Source organism: Anguilla anguilla, chromosome 1 (assembly GCF_013347855.1).
Source record: "Anguilla anguilla isolate fAngAng1 chromosome 1, fAngAng1.pri, whole genome shotgun sequence".
NCBI classification, from domain to species: Eukaryota; Metazoa; Chordata; class Actinopteri; order Anguilliformes; family Anguillidae; genus Anguilla; species Anguilla anguilla.
In genome coordinates, this window is record NC_049201.1 from 13,810,714 (window position 1) to 13,828,573 (window position 17,860).

The window sequence follows — 17,860 nt, forward strand, 5'->3', positions numbered from 1 at the left end:
CACACGTACGCACACGCACGGGGAGAGAGGGGACCAGGTTAGTCCTGTCTGTCAGCTCACATTCAATCTTACAAAGTGACCAGACAGCAAGAGCAGGAGGCGCACCCTGCCCCAGCCCAATACACGTTAACAGTCCCAACCTCTGTCTATCAGAGGTCTGTATCAACCCCCCACTCTCACGGCAGATAGACAGACCCCCGGGCTGCTGAGTTATGGCGCTGTCTCTTCGCCAAGGAGTTTTAAACGCATGCGTAAGCCCGACGTTAGCCTGACGTTAGCCTGCAGCGGCCCACAGCCGCGCCAGACGGACGCGCTCGTGCCGAGACTCAGCCAGAGGGCACTTCTGTTTACGCAACTAAACAAAACAAAACAAAAAAACAACAAAAAAAAAACACGGGGAAGGCGGGAGCCAGAAAGAGCCAGAGATCCAGGTGAAAGAGCAGGAGGGAAGGCTCATAAAACTACACCAGCTACAGCTGTGGCTGAACTCCACCTGCACAGCCACAGTAAAAGCACATCTGTGGAGATGCAGTTAGCATGGCCCTGCACAGAGCCCTCTGTGAGTGTATACATAGCAGTAAATGCGCTAATTTCTCCAGACAGAGTTAAAAGGCCTATAGAAACAGCAAGTAGAGAGGGTATCAGCTTCTCATTACCGCTGATGACTGTGGCCTCAGTGAGGCCCATCAACGGGGCGTGGCCAAAAGACCTGCCAAAAGCAGCCAAACTTCATTATAGCATTACCAAAGCGGGACATACAAGCATGCGGTTTTCTATAGGCTTTTCCTGATGACGAAACATACATACATATTATTCTAAAAGTATACAGTACATATATTTTTAAACCGGACTGGGAAATTGAATTAGCTGTCCTGTTGCTTGGATGACACTGACAGAAAACAGCCACTGAGGGAGGGTAGGATGGGGGAGGGGATGGAGAAAGAGAAATGGATTCAGGGATGAAGTGGAGGAAAACACATTTAGACAGACAGAGAGAGTGTGAGGAGAGTGATGGGGTGAAAGGAGAAAAAAAACAAACAGAAAGGAGAAGGGTCTGACAGCCCGAGCGCAAAGCGAGCTGCGTGCTGTCCGCAGGCTGGCCACTGACACAACATGGAGGACGCAGTGGAAGAGACAAAAACAAAGACAACACGGGGCCTCCCCTCCTGAGCGGTCACATGGGCACGGCGGTGGAAATGCCTCGAGTGCCTGAACAGGAAGGCATCTGCTCCGCTGCGTCCTGCCATTGTGCAGACCTGCGGGCTGCAGCCTCTGAGGCGCACAGCTGCGCTTTTTACACACTCCTGCAGGGCCGCATGCCCCTCTCGCAACATTCTCATGCACTACAGCGCCCCAGCACACCAACAGTTACAATACATAGCACGCTAACGGCGTACAGTTACAATACATAACATGCTAACGTGCTATTACCCATAGCATTTTTTGCCTACTTTCCTACAAACAGCCAAGCCCAGGGACCTACAACTTCGATAAACAGCATTATGTGTTATGTATCACATACACACACACACACACACACACGCATGCATGCACACACACGCGCACACACACACACACAAAGCCTGAACCTAACAGGAAATAACTCTTGTTTGGTGAGACAAGCTTTCCAGTACTGAGGACCAAGGAAACTGTGCGTGCTCAAATCACACTCTCACCAGAGCTTCCTTTTCACTCAGCCGGTGCTAATGAGTGGAGAAACAAACTTCCCAAGGCCCTCTGATAGCGTGCTCAGCGGCTCGCTTCGCTGTAAGCGACAGCCATCTGGGTGCTAGGGAAAACAGGAAGGCCCTGGCACAATGGGATCCAACAGGAAACGGGGCTGTTCCTGAAGGTTAGGCAAGAGAAGGAGGAACCCGATGCTGCATGTGGGCGAGTGTGCACAACAGCATGTTCTCCCACAGTGAGCAGCCTCCACTCCAGTCACAACACGGGCAGAAAAAAGCCCACTGTGTGACTGGGAGGAGCACAGCAGTCTCATGACATCACCTAGCAACTGGTGTGTCTTAGAGAGCAACATATGTTTACCCAGAACCTGTGGTCCATGATTCACAGGAAGACTTCAGCACAATGGAAATGTTGCATCTCGAAAACTTTTTCAGCCTCCACTCAACCCAAACTGCACCAAGTGTGTTCAAAACCAAGCAGAGAACCAACTATTCAATGGCTTAATGTCAAACCAGAATTGCACACCAAGATGGGGCGTGGAGGTAAGGGGATGCTGAGTATAAAAGAAATGATCCATTATATGTGCACTACCCTATAATACACAGTCTAATTTATATTATTTCAAAGAGCCACACTGGCCCTGTTATGCAAACTGAACTTCTCAAAAGAAACAAAATGGATGTGATTGTTGTGTGTACTGACATTTAATGCCTACTGCCCCAGACTGTTACTGCTGATGCATCTCTCATTTCTCTCTCAGAGCATCACAAACACGTGCACTATCTGTGCGAACACATTTTGCAGTGGAGAGCAGCAAAGCATTAGGTCACTTGCTGCTAGGGGCTAAATTTATTTATAGCTCTTCTAATGACACACATAGCGCAGGTCTCCCCCACCCGAGTTTCCGATTTTCAATTTTTATTTACAGAAAAACAAATGAGTTATTCCCTCTCTCAAAATCCTCTTTGCACACATGACCAAGAAAACAGACATCATTGTTCAGGATGGATTAAAGAACCATAATAATATCCTGGATTTCCTCCATGATTGGCTGGGAGGTTTTGAGAATGGGCGGAGCTCGGAGACAAAAGAAAAACATTCTTTAACTTGAGTCCAAATGGGCCATCACAACGGGCATGAAACCTGTGTATTAAATCAAAGGGTCAGGATGTAACGCACGCAACTATTTTTACCGAGAATTCCATTTCACAAAACTGGATGTGGTCTGTGGTAGTTCAGTGGGACAGCTAGAGGGTGTGTATCTGTAGGCCACAGGAGAGACATTAATGTCTGATTCAGAGACGGGACCAGCAAAGCACAACACTGCATTCTTTCCTTTGAATCATCGCACTTCCTGAATATGCTCAAAACTGAACGCTGTAGAATAAATTAAGTTGAATAATAACTGTAAAAATGAATCACAGAATACTGAGGTGACCGCACCTGTTGTCTGCACAACTGAGCCGCAGACCTAGATTAGTACCTGTGACAAGTGCCCTACATTGGGTAAATAGGGTAAACCGCAATGAAATTCACAAAGAACAGAAGCCAGATTTGATTAATGGTATCAACATGAAATCAGAGTTTAAAGCCATGCCAATACTGCATACTGTACTGGCATCCCTCAGAACTGCACCTGATCCACATGTGATCACAGCCTCAAATATATAGTTGAAGTTAAATCCCAAAAACACGAGCATAATAAATACACTACTCCAATCAGGCTGGCTCTTCCAACATTGTTCCTGTCATGTTACATGACAAACAAACCCAGACCCCACTGTTTGTTTTATGGACAAACATTCACGTTTCCGAAAGGTAAAACATATTTAACTATCATGTGCAAACATAATACAAACATAAGCAACTGTGGACTTTTAAATAAAATTATTTTTCTTTCAAAATATCAAACAGGACAGTATTTTCTTCAGACAGAGATAGATGGAGAGAGAGAGAGAGAGAGAGAGAGAGAGAGAGATTTACTTTAATAAAACACTTAACTGTGACCATTATTAACACTCAGTAGTACATACACTCGTGCTAACAACAATCACACAAACATTCAATTATATAACAGGATCCAAATCAGGCTGTGAAACTTTCCTTTCAGGCAGAGTGCCCACTCAGTCGTACATAATACGCATACAACAGGACTGCAACACCAGGGGAAAATACAACAGTTTCGTTAAAATCAGCTGCTATTACCTGATGAGAGTCCCATGTTATTCTGCAAGATCGCACCTTAATTTTGCTGCATTGTCCTTCAGCCGTAAATTCCTGTACAGCCTCTACATGCTTCCACTCCATTTTGTTGACAATTTACCATTCCTTTTATGCAGAAACCAATGGTATTTTCATTATACGAGCAAAAACAGTGCGCAGAGCTAGCTGAATGAATGAGTCGTCATCAGAACTTTCGCACTGGCCCCGCAGACGCGGTGAGTGAGCTTGCTCAGCTGCGTAGTTCGTTTCAACTGGACGCAGTTTGTTATTCTAACTGTCCGTGTTCAGTATCAATAGATAAAGCCGCCCCACCGCACTCATCAGTAATCAGTGAACAGAAAAGGCAAGCGGATTTTGCCGGCAGTCAGATATCTAATCAGGGTTGGATCAAGCCAGATGTCGGTTCCAATCAGCGTGATGCATTGTACTTTTTCATTTTCATCGGACAATGTTTACAGAATAGAATGTTCCTACTTCGAAGAATTCGGCATCGTTTCAACGAAAATCAGCAATAACTCAGACTCGCACACAATCGTCGGCATATTACAAACGCAGTCATTAGGCTGTAATTCCATAATGCGTGGGTCTGACTTGGATAATGCTGAAGTTTTTTCCCCAGTACGGTTTTGTATAATTTTGACGTGCAAGCACTTCTCCCACTCGTTCCTCTCTCTCTCTCTCTGGCCGCTGTAGGCTACGCTCCGCTGTTTTAGCTCGACTGCAGCACGCCCACCCCGCCCCCCCAAACTGTGCGTACTCTCTTGACAGGCTGTCTGCTCTGCGCCACAGCTGTCTCTCGGACAGGTACAGCTAATGCTCTCCAGATGTGAGACATGTTTGTTTTTATAAGGAGGCTTCACAATCTCAGCTCTGCCCATCAGCAAATGCAACCCCCACACACAGACAATCTAATTCTAAACTAATCATTTTCGAAAATCTCCCAAAACTCCCTTTCTCCAGTTTGCCCTTTGGCGAATTCCTTTCACGTGCCAAGAAAAACCTCCCAGCCCAAAGTTACACTGTAAAAAACTGGAACCCCAGCAGAACCCACCCAATTCGGGAGCTGATAACATCGGCGATACTACGGTTATGACTCCTTTGCAATCACCACTAGATTACTGACCCGGTTCACAACTCAACACGTTACAATGAGCTTCATGCCCACTTTGTAGTGGACATGTTCATAAAAGGGACTTTCGTTAAACAACCGTAAATTCGTATCTACTTTGGTATACTGATTTTTAACAACTTTCCACATTATTTCATTTTTATTTGAGTGTCTACAAATATACACATAGCACATTTCTCGTTGATTAACCCATACCCTTTTTTGATTGTTTAGGTGTTGCCCTGAAGGGTATGGTTAAAAAGAAGAGCCTCGCGTCAAGCGTGAAGGCGCAAAGTGATCCCGCATGTGCACGCCTTCATCTACTATGAGCACATAACGGAAAAAAAAGATTAAAAAAAATAGCCCCAGGGATGTTATCCGATTTAACTTCCATTTAAAAACGTAGTCCGCACTAATAAAGAGACCGTAAACAGACTCCAAACACCAAACAAACGATTTACGAACGTGCACACATTACGCTTGCTTGTTTGCTTGCTTAAGTGGAAGTCCAAACGCTTCGCCCCACATTAGAAACAATATTAGGCCTAGAGTAATTCAAAAAGTAAGACAACTGGAAATTAATAAGCCATTAAATCAACAGGGGAAATGCAGGCCAGTATTTGTTTCCAACAACATTCAAATCTGCTGTCAACAAGTAAGGAGTGGCGATGAACAACATCAATAAAAAACGACTTGCAATTAAAAATGAAAGGATTCGTGCTCAACGGGGAGGAGCGAGTAGTTAAAAAGCGAGCTTCGTGCATAATGAGTCAGCACGAAGTCCCCTAGCTGGTATAGTGGAAAGACGTTAAACCAGTGTTGCACTAAACCCAATTCTACCAATTATCCTGACAGTGTAGCGAAGCAGACCTGACATACTGCAACAGGCCCACTTCCATTCCTCCGATATTGTTTGTTTTAGAAATCAGTATTCCGTCTCCCTGAAAGGGGTTTTTACGTCCGCTCATTACCAAAGTCAATCATCACCCTATCGTTGCTGAGTAAGGGTTTCCTCTGTGTTTTGTGTTATGGCTGCCATTAAAGATTCTCCCACCAACATTAGTCATCTACGACCTAGCTATTTAGCACTCACAGTGCTCGGTAAGTACCTCCAGGACTGCTCGGGACCTGGGGGAAAATTACAACTCATGATGGGATTCAACCAACTGCCACTCAGTTCTGCCATGTGTGATACAATTATATATATATACATTGTAAAACGAATCAATCAAGCAGTTAATAATCTGCATAGTGGTACCTACATTTACAATAAGAGTATCATATAGTGTTCCAAAATGCACACTTTCCATGAGGTATTTAACATGACACGAGCTATAATAGAGTCAAAACACAAAACTGGAGAAATGTTCCCTAACCTGTAATTATGCAACCACGCAGATGACTTAATACTAAAGATTACAACAGAAGAGCACATTAATGTAATGATCATAAACAAACATAAATTAAGTACCCTAGTTTAAATCTAAAAGAAAGCTAAAGCAAGAATTCTCCCAGGGATGTGGGTCCCACATAATGACTTTGTTACTTTTAAGAATGAATTGGTAGCATGACAGCTGCTAAAGGATCTTCAAAGAAAGTATGTTTACATGTCAAATGTAACAGGGGAAGGGGGGGGTAACCCACCGATTTAAGCAACTGTAATTGACATTAAGTGTAAATAAAAATGTAATTCAAAGCGATACTTAAACATTTCATAGGTGCCGGTAATAACAAATAATGCATAAAGACTTGAGTAACAGAAGGGACTAGCACAGAGACACCGGGCTTATTTTGCCACACAGGCAACACGTTATTGATTTATGCTTTTGTACCGGGATGCAGCCATGCTTGTAGTCGGCTGTAACGGGCATAATTCACATTTTTCTGCGCTTGTTAATGCTGGCAGCCGCGCGGGTGCGGGCGTGTGTGCGTGTCCGCACGCCCCTCGTTCCAGCGCGACGGCGAGCTCTCTCTCTCCTCTTTCAGGTGGAAGGCTCGCCCTTTTCAGTCCTGCTGATAGTCACTGTATCGGAACAGACACGGTAACAATGCGGAGGGAGCCTGCGCCTAATTACGCTGAATAGGACAGGAAGCCTGCCGGCTCCCCCCCCCCCCCAGGGGCCTCCGAAGACAGCGGGCTGGAAACAGGGTGGGGATGCGCGCACGCCGCGGTGGCGGCGGCCAGGCGAGCGGACTCCGGCGGCGTTTCCCGACGCGCGGGTGAAAATGGCGCGGGGCCAATGGCGCTCCGTTCCTCGATCGGGACGGCTCGTTCAAACTCCGGCTCGCGATCGATGGCGGGATAACAGGGCTGCGTCGCGCTGGTTTCCACCGCAGCGCTAACAGGCTAACGGTCTCTAGCGACGGCTGCCCTGGGCTCCGTGGAGCGGGGGCAGCGGGCTGGGGCATAGCGTGCCGCCGGTAGTCATGGCTGTGCCGCCGACGAAGGCAATTGGATTAACCAGATAACCCTGACCCGAGCCTGGGAGAATACTCTCCCTTTTAGGCAGACCCCTTCCATCAATGAAGCTCGTTTGGCCTCTCGCATGACCGAGTTCAGGAATGGAGGCCATCTCTCTGCTCTCGCGCCCCGCCCTGTTGTTCCTTTAAACAGGCGCACTTGTGCAAACAGCGGGCCGCGTGCCTGACGACGACCCGCTGCATCGCGCACACCTACGGCTGCGCATGTGGGCGCAGTCACACGCGTGTTTACACAGTAAATCATCCTCAGGACCACATGGGCAGACAAAGACATATGAGCTTTCAAAAAAGAAAAAAGAAAAAAGAAAAAGAAAACAGAGAGCCCTAACTATGTTAAGTGTGCCCAGCATCGCTGCAGGAAGTCCTCAGGCCATGTGCGCTGAATCTCTGACGGGCTTTCATTAGCGCTGTCGATAACCGGCTCCGGAAAGCAGAGGCCCAACAGTGACCTGGAAACTCAGCTCTGCGATCTGGAGTGCATCTCCGCTGCAGCGCCTGCCCTGGTTTTACAAAACCCCCCCTCAGAGCGAAATAAAGGAGGACAGGAACAAGAGATGGCTCACGGAGCGGCCGAGGAGCTTCCGTTAGCCCGCGGGGCGGGGCCGCGATGCGTCACGCGGAGAGACCAGGCGCGCGGCGCGGCGTTAGCATTAAACAGCGCCAGGCGTGGAGTACACAATACAGAACGGGGTAGCAACGTGCTAATCTCAGAGCAGCCAGACCGGGGAAATGTGAAGCGGGCCTCTGTGATCATCGCGGGCGTGATTACGAGACACTGTAATATGGCAGGAGTCAGAATTAGACTGTGAACGCCGCCACCGCATGCTGCGGCCTATGCGTCACGATAGGAATCTGAAAGTTCCCCGGCTCTATAAATGCACGCATGGCATGGCCTTGTACAGTAAAGCATGCCCGGGGAGGGGGGATGTCTGTAATTGTTCTCACAGCGTTATTCGGTTGCAGAGTTAATCCGGTCCAGACAGGCGGGCGTGGCCGCGGTATGCCCCCCGGGTCGCCGCTCTTTCCATCTCTCCCAAAGCCTGCCCCGCGCCGACAGGTGTGCGGCAGAGTGGAGGGCGGACACCTGCCCGAAATGCCGTGGCGACCAGGTCACCGGCGGCACGAGGGTGTTGGAAAATCACAGATGTGAACGGGGGGATCCCCTGCCTGACCCCCCCTTTTATCTCTGCCTGGTTAATCTGCAAACTCGCTAACAGGAATCCCAAACGGCCCGACCGCGAGCTCTCACGTCATGCGCCAGACATCCAGACGGATGGAGCCCGCCTCGCTCCGCTGTCGCTGTGCAGTTTTCTCCTTCGCGTGGCGGGATGGCGGGAGGGAGAGAAGGAGAGAGGGAGGGAGGCAGGGCTGAGGGAGGAATGTGCACCGAGCGGAAGGAATAAAAAAGCGACAGAGAGATGAGCTCGGGCCATTCGCGTTGCCACATTATCAACCCTGGGAGCAGAGGGGCTCGCTTGAGCCTTCCCAGAATTCCCTGTCCCCTCACGAGAGAGCACCCATGCACCGCACGCTCTCAGCCTTACACACACACGGAAGGCATGCAAGCCATCTGTTCAGCTTTGTAAAACATCAGCTATCCATTTCACACTACGCACTGCATTAAGCCCCCACTGGTGAATGGAAGCATTAGTCCACTGAAACCTGCCGCCTTCATTCAGCCCTGCACATACTGAGACAACTATACAGAGAAACCAAACTATGGGTTCAAAATAAAATGAAATGTATATAAAGACAAATTTTTAAATGAATACATTTCCAATATTTTGGGCTCAGTTATCTCAGACACAAACTTTACGGCACATAGATCCTAAAAGGAGACACTGAATACAAACAACACCAAAATCAATAAACTGTTAATATGAGACGTATTAAAATGTATGGTTCTCTTCTATGGCACTGGAAAGGATTCTCCATTTCTTACCTCAGGTGTGAGCTCTCTCCACCAGCAGTGTGAGTGAGTCCCGGCAGTGTGAGTGAGTCCCGGCAGTGTGAGTGAGTCCCCGCAGTTTGAGCGAATCCCCACAGTTTGAGCGAATCCCCACAGTTTGAGCGAATCCCTGCAGTTTGAGCGAATCCCCGCAGTTTGAGCGAATCCCCACAGTTTGAGAGAATGCCCACAGTTTGAGCGAATCTCCACAGTTTGAGAGAATCCCTGCAGTTTGAGCGAATCCCCACAGTTTGAGCGAATCCCCGCAGTTTGAGCGATTCCCGGCTGTGCGAGCGAGCTTCCTGCTCTTTGCCCGTGGTGACGGAGGATTCAGCGGCGGCCCGACGAGACGTCGCGAGAGAGAGAGAGCCTCGTGCGCACCGCGACGCTGGAGCGCGCCCGGACCCGCAGCCTCGCCAGCCCGAGGGAGGAGGGACTCCTCAGTGCTCCTACACACCGGAGGAGGCGGAGTGGGGGGTGAGGGCAGCGGAGGAGTCAGTCACTCCTTTGAGAGCGCGATGCCTGCCCTGCGCCAGGCTCTGGGGCCCTTCCCGGGGAATACGCGGCGAGTCTGCGCGGCTTTCCCCTGCGGAGCTGCGGCGGCGGCGGCGGCGGCGGCGTGGAGAGCTATCCGCACGGTCCGAGCGACTGGCGGAAAAAGTCCCCGCTCTGCCAAAGCCGGCGGATAACGACGGGAGTAATCCTCTTACCGAGTTATGTCATGAAACTGCGGTAATCCTCAAAATTATAGAGGCGAGCCAGCCCCTCATGGCAAAGCACACTTAGGGTTAACCGCCAATCCCAGGTAAACAATGCGCTGTCACTTCAGTAACTCTGAGGAACCTCGCAAACAACAAGTCCGGCTTGTGAGGGGGATTGTTTGGCTGAGTTCGACCACCCCTCTGAAGGACAAGGCCACTTAACCCAGTCATTGACGGGCTGCCCAACAACAGAGTCATCCAATTAAACAGTCACAACAAATACAGCAGCTTCAGAGTACACCACCTCGGTCCCTTCACCACTTCTGAATCATTTAATCAATTTTCCACCTCTAACCTGTACACAGCCAGCGTCTCTCACCACTTACTCGATAATGGACTTTCCTTTGCTTACGTACTGTTGGGGTGAAGAGGTAATCGAAATCTTAATGGTGTTCGAGAGACGACTCCTCTCTCGATTCAGTGTGTTTTGCAAGTTGTTTATGTTCTAATCTGAGTCACTGTGGACATCTCACAACCGCCACCGTCTGGAGAAGTATCCTCCACCCCCCAACCCAGTAATCTGGGAAGAAAAGAGATTTTGAAAATCATGCCCTGTTTTCCCATTATTATCTGTCTGGTCTTGTTCTCATTATTTTGGATGTACTGGTCATCCTGAAAATAGTACACTCGCAAGAATGCTGGATTACACTGCTCTTCAGTCAGTGTTTTTGCTTGTTTTGGAAAGATTATTTTTTTAAAATGACATCAACACCGAAGCTGTGTACTGTGTAACCTGTGCCATTATCACTCTGTGGTTTGAGTGCTTGACTGCATCTGCTGCTATTTCAGGTACGTCTTCCACTAAATTACTCACGTACATAAATACACACACCGGTCACACCCAGAACGCTAAATTGGCCAAACAGCCTCAGGACAAACAGCGGTATTTGCAGAATTGTGCGGCGGGAGTCGAAACACTATCAAAAGTATCCTCGATAGAGGGCAAAAATATTGACATAATTCTTCTTATACGGCAGCGACACTGCTTACGAAAACCTGAAGCTGGCAGGCATCCATTTGCTCAGATTCTGCAGAGAGGCAATCACTCTGTCAGTCGCCGCGCTGCTCGTACCTGTCACGGAGCCTTTTCTAATCCCTCAGAGTGCTTTACAATAACAACAAACACCCCCTGAGCAGCGTCCTCCACCGACGTCACGCGCCCTGCCAACAGACAGCCTGAGCGCCATCCAAACTGTAACTATATATACGTACACAAATATATTTCCTGCTGTATATAATCTACAGCAGAAAAATAACTAAAAATAAATGACCTCAGACACGCACGCACGCACACACACACGTGCACACACACACACACACACACGCACACGCACATACACGCACCACATATATGAACAGAAGTAAGGAGACTATACAATGAAAAAAAGTTCACTGCGCTCATCTGACAGCCTAAGTTGTGCATCGGAAGCCGGTATCTTGAAAAAGTCGATTTTCTCGCGCTTTAATGATTTCTTCCTCCCCCCTAAGGTTAAATTAGTTCCGCGCGAGCGGGGCCTGCCTGCCTGCCTGCCTGCCTCGGCGAACGCGAGCGTCCCCCTCTGCGGTATCTGGGACAGATGGGGAGGAGGAGCGGGCGCAGGGGCTGCTGGGACGGCGGGGCCGGTCGCCGCGGCTCCTCTTACGGCACGGCGGGACGGGCGCAGGCACAGAGAGCCGCCTTTCGCGCGATTTGCGCGGGGGGCTTAATAAGGCTCGTCGCTGAAGGTCACAAGTTCAGCGCATTCAGCCCCCCGCTGATTAAAATAGCCCAGACAATGTGCGGTAATGAGACTGTCTGTCCAGGAACGCTCTGGCCAATCGCGGGCGCCGGCTGGTCAGGGAGGATGATGGAGGCTAACGCACACAGGTAGGTGTAGGTGAAGAGCGTGGGCTTACCCCGTTCTGGCCCTGCTTTTCTGTGTTGGCTGCGTTCTTCTTGTTGCTCTGGTCCTGAGACTGCTGGCTGCCTGCAGGGTCAGTGCAGAGAGATCAGTAACGGGCCTCCATTAGGAAAAAGGACACCGCCAAATAAAACAATATGAAAACACTGGCCAGTTACTCTAGTTCTATTTCTTTAGGTGAGCGATACTGTAACATGACTCCATACACAAGCATAAATACACTCTCACAAACACGCACACGCACACGCACACAAACACACACACACACGCGCGCGCACGCGCGCACACACACACCAGAAGAGCCAGCATACTATGAGTGAGAAGGGTAGGCCGGTAGAAAAACAGTGACAGGTGCTTTAATTGCCTTTTTTCAGTTTCTAGTACAGAATTACAGCACAGCTTTTCCTGTAATTGTGAAGTTTTTTCCTCCTTTCCTTTCCATGCCTGGAAAGAAACTCTCACATGTGGATCATTTCATCAGCAGAATGGAGAGACCCAAGAGTGAGTCACTGAGAGCCAGAGATGAGGAAGTAACGTCACATTTTCTCTTCAAAATGTCGACCAGAAGTAGCACTCGCTAAACTTGGCACATGCTGTTATTTCCGCATCAGCTGCTAACCAAACAAAAGCGAAGGGATGGGGAGGAGGAGTGTGTAGAAAGTGCTGGAAAGGGAAAGGGGTCTAAAGTCACTACAGCCCCGCTAAGCCAGGAGACGAGGAGCTTAGGAGGAGCCCCTGAGAGACACCTGCGTAAGGAGATCTGCTGTAATCCCTGTGTCCTGAACACAACACAGACAGAGGGCACAGACAACTGACACTGAGGGCACGGAATACTGACGCTGAGGACACGGGGCACAGGGTACTCACAACAAGGAGAGCTGGCAAAGAGTAGTGACACTGAGGGTACAGACTACTGACACTCAGGGCATAGAGTACTGACACTGTGCACACAGGGCACTGACTGAAGATATTAGGTAATGACACTGAGGGCACAGGGCACTGACTGAGGATATAGTGTACTGACACTGAGGACACAGTTATCCAATTTAAAAATATTAACAGATAAATGCTGAATTCCTATATTAAATATGTGACCAGACCCAACACACCCAAGCTTCAGTATTGTTGGGCTCAGTAATACTGGCCAGTGAGTGAGAGATGCTGTAGACAGGGGGGGTGATTATTTAAATCCATGCGCAGTGCACTAGGAGACACATGGGTGTGGAATGCGCTCTACACTGGGACCCAGAAGGCCCAGCTCAGCCTGGGACAGGGCGCAGACGTGCGCAGCTCTGTGGAGTCTGCCGCTTCAGTGGGCCACACGCCGCCCGGGGGAGATTAGCGTCTGCTGCGCACACATTATCTGCAAACTGTAATCAATTTACCCAGCAATCTCTCCATTACCACCCTGCACCGAGCCACAGTCTGCAGACGGCCACGGGAGGAGGGGGGAGGACAGAAATAGAGACTACCAGGGGAAAACCAACAGGGTGATTCAGAGAGACAGAGCGTACACACACACACACATACACACACACACGCATATACACATACACACACATGCACATATACACACACACACACGCACGCACGCATACACACACGCGCGCGCACACACACGCACACGCACACACTCACACGCACTCACACACAAACACACGCACACACTACACACATGCGCACACATGCACACGCTATACACACGCACACACACACACGCGCACACACACACACAGACATACACACGCTACACACACGCGCACGTTGCGCACACGCGCGCACACACACACACACACACACACTCATGCACACACACGCACGCACACACACACACACACACACACACACGCACGCACGGACAATCCATTTGGAGAGGCTGTGTTTTCAGGGGCTTAGTGTGATCCTGTCTGAAGCACTGGGTCAGCGCTATATCAGGCCCGATTAGGCGTGGTGATGTCAGCCCCCGCAGACCGTCGGCGGCCTCAAACGCAGCCGGGCCGTTTGTCCGTCCTCGCCATGTGACTCACATCACCTGTTTACCTGCAGCTGGGACGCTCTGTGGCCGTTCCGCAGAAAACATGTTATTTTTTACTGAGGCGTCTATAAATATCCCATGGTGTAATTTATTTATTTTTTTACCCCCTTAATTCCCGTAATCCTGGACAGGATCATTGTGCGGGTAATCCCGTCAGCTGCACTACAAATAACTGGCCTTCTGTGCTCTGGCCCCGGTCCATAGCGGCGGGATGGGACGATGAGACGGGCGTGGCAGCCGGGGAGGAGCCCATTCTACTGGCTGCGCGTTCCCCTGCCCGCATTTGGTGGGGTCTACGTATGGAGAGCGTATGGAGAGCGTGATTGGCTGTTGGCTGGGAGCCGGTCATTGGCTGGAGGTTAATGCTGCTTACATATTGAGATGGAGAGCGCATCCTCCTGCGTAATGAGATTCACACCCAGGCACCCAGCTGCAAGTGCAGCACAGGGAATACCAGCCCGACTGGCCAGGTAGACCCCCCCCCCCCCCCCCCCCCCAGGCCAGGCCCGACGTCCAGCTCCAGACTCCAGCCAAATCCTAAAGCGGTGTGACTGCTGACAAGAGGTCACTGACAAGCCCAATTATCAATTAAGCTGATTAACCTTGGTTACATAACAGGGGCCCAAGAGCGCCCAACTGCCTGATATACACTCCCAACTACACTACCTGGTAAACACTCCCAACTACACTGCCTGGTAAACACTCCCAACTATACTGCCCAACTGCCTGATAAACACTCCCAACTACACTACTTGGTATACACTGCCCAACTGCCTGATAAACACTCCCAACTACACTACCTGGTAAACACTCCCATCTACACTGCCCAACTGCCTGGTAAACACTCCCAACTACACTACCTGGTAAACACTCCCATCTACACTGCCCAACTGCCTGATATACACTCCCAACTACACTACCTGGTAAACACTCCCAACTACACTGCCTGGTAAACACTCCCAACTACACTGCCCAACTGCCTGATAAACACTCCCAACTACACTACCTGGTAAACACTCCCATCTACACTGCCCAACTGCCTGGTAAACACTCCCAACTACACTACCTGGTAAACACTCCCAACCACACTGCCCAACTATATGCCACTGGGACTTGACAGTTGACAGTTTTTCCTAGACTGCTTTGACTGGCGTTGGGTTTTTGAAGGGAGGGCACAGATAGGGGAGGGGTCTACTGCACAGACTCACTCTGGTCGCTGCTCTCCGTGGGCGAGTCCTCGTGGCGGAGGAAGAACTTCACCTCCTGCTTCCGGGGTCCCCACTTCTGCAGGTGCTCGTACATCATGTGGTCGAGGGGAATGGCTCTCTCTGCGGACGAAAGGGGGGCGCGGTCAGCAATCGGTGACTGACAGGTACCTCTGAGGCAGGCGTGGCCCACAAGATTCTGTCAGCACAACACCAGCCCGTACCGCCCCACCCCCATCCCTTGAACCCCCCAACCCCCCGCTGGTGTCTTTCATTACGGTGGGCGGGGACTAGCGGACTAGAAAGGGGATGAAACAGAAACAGAACAAAGAGCCGCCATCCAGGAACACAGGAAGCCATGCAGAGAGGATCAAAGAGAGGGCCTGGAACAGCGCGGCAAGGCGCCAGAGGAATTCGCCGAGGTGGAGGAGGGCTGGAGGGGGCCCAGCCTCTCAGCCCGGCCGCCCAGCCGCCCGGCCCGCTAGAGAGTCACGCACATCGCCCTCCGCCTGCAACTCAAATAAGCAAAGCGTCCAGAGCACAGGGGGGCTGGTTCAGGTTCCTTGGCAAAGGCTGGCGCGTACGTGTGTGTCGGATTCTGGACTCGCTCCGCCCCTGCTGAGATTTGAGCAGTTCTGAGCCCCGGTCTGAGGGAGCACACGCTGGTTATTGTCCCGATTGCTGCCTGTTGCGTGCTTTCGCACCGTAAGGCTTCAGACGCACCGCTCAGCCACACTTAAAAGCTCCTTTAATACAAGTTCTGACTGAGATTCCACTTCCACAGCAGGAGACCGTTCAGCGCTTAACTTTGATGGAAATGCAGACACACCCGTTTGACAGCGGCTGTTTCAGAGTGCCTTTGAACAGCCCAGAGACTGAAGGCATATATAAAACAAGTATATATATAAAACAATACAAAACTGCTTTTATGTGCCTTTTCTGAATCCAACCTCTTCACTACCCACAATGCAACAGCCCACACAGCCTCCCACTCTCTGTTTCGGTCCCTAGCTGCACTCTGAAGAGCAGCAGGTATAGCGGGGGCAGGGAGGCTCGGCACCTATCCGTTCACTTTAATCTCCTAAATGACAGCAGTGGGCCGACCTCCCCATTGACCTCTCCATAGCCCCGGTCCTGCCATCCCTCGGAGTGGGGACATTTACACTGATTACCCCCATCAGTCCGGCGGGTAGTGCTGGACGTGCGACTCAGGGGCAGGGCTGTGGACGTCCGGTCCTGGACAGAGAGGGACAGACTGTACCGTTACGATCCTCAGCGCTGATAACTCAAAAAAAACAAGTGGCAGCGGACATTTGAGGACAGGGCGCTTGGCAGTGGGGGGGCAGAGACAGGCCTACAGTGAGAAGAGCCAGTCCAGCAGGCAGAGACAAAGAGCGCTTGAAGATGAGCGGACCGCCGAGCGACCCCCCCGCCCTCCCCCCCACCCCCGTGCTCAGACAGAGCCCCTTATTGGATTGCACCCATACGTATTTCATTAACTCCGTGTTTGCCTTTGAAGCCCAGACAGACGCGATCTCAAAGGGGGGCCCTGACTCACTTCCTCGGCCAGGCAGGCCCGTGCAGGTGAGGGAGAGGGGCCCGCTGAGGGGCCTGCGGAGGGGCGGGGGCCGAGGGGCCCCTTTGACGAGATTTGAAAGCAGAGGTTACACGGCACGCTCATCCGGGCACCCGCTCCAGAGACGGACAGGGTTTCAGATTCTCCAATCACGTCAATGAATGGATAACAAGAACAAAGCTCCCATTACACATCTACTGATGCACAAAAAACATCCAGGGAGGGAAAGCACACCTGACAGCAGAAACAAAGCCGCCTTTGGTGCAGGGTCAGATAAACATGTGACTAATAAACGACCTATGGACATAAATTCGTGAATCAGACTGGCTGCTCAGACCTGGTTAGGAGATCACACGCTAATCTCATTCCCTGTGAGGGGAAGCAGACTGATCACCTTACAGGCCAGCCAGCCAGCGTGAAAACCCCACAGGAGAGGCAGATCTGAGGAAAAAGACAGGCCCAGCCGATATCGGAAAGCGCTCGGATCTCACAAGCCACCCGACCGCAAACTGAAGGTCGGCCGCTGGAAGAGCCGTCCGGGGACGTGCAGCACTTAACCTGAAGCAGGCGCCCTGAGCGAGGATCAAAGGGGCGGAACAGGGGCGCGTGCGGTCTCCTGATCCTGGATCAGGCGTTCCCCGCGTCTGGCACGGCGTGAGAGGGGCAGCTGGGAGGCTCCTGTGCGGCTGTGTTTACATCGCGCAGCGCTGAGAGGAAGCAGATGGACACGCGCTTCCTCCCCAGATACAACAGCGCGGACGCTGCCTCTGACCCTCCGACAAGATGGGAAACGCAGCTGCCCGTTCGGTCTCTTCCACCTGACAGGAAACTGATCTCTTCCACCAATAATGGAGGACAGGAAGTGCGATTTTTCTGGAAGAAGCGTGACGAGGCGGCGTAAAACAGCGACCTCTCGCAGTTCCTCCCGAGTTGTTC

General features: G+C 50.8%; 1 protein-coding gene across 7 annotated transcripts in view; it reads right to left on the reverse strand.

Moving 5' to 3' along the window:
* Positions 1-17,860, reverse strand: part of ppp1r13ba (protein phosphatase 1, regulatory subunit 13Ba) — a 63,871-nt gene that overhangs the window by 19,607 nt on the left and 26,404 nt on the right. For 6 of the 7 annotated variants that reach the window (XM_035394842.1, XM_035394860.1, XM_035394851.1 and 3 more), the window contains exons 3-4: positions 15,352-15,471; positions 12,104-12,174 (exon numbers count right to left, since the gene is read on the reverse strand). In XM_035394842.1, the coding sequence (XP_035250733.1) occupies positions 12,104-12,174; positions 15,352-15,471 (191 nt within the window). Of the gene's footprint in view, positions 1-3,891; positions 4,599-12,103; positions 12,175-15,351; positions 15,472-17,860 lie in introns of those variants that run through there. The other variant, XM_035394878.1, reaches the window with a different exon arrangement.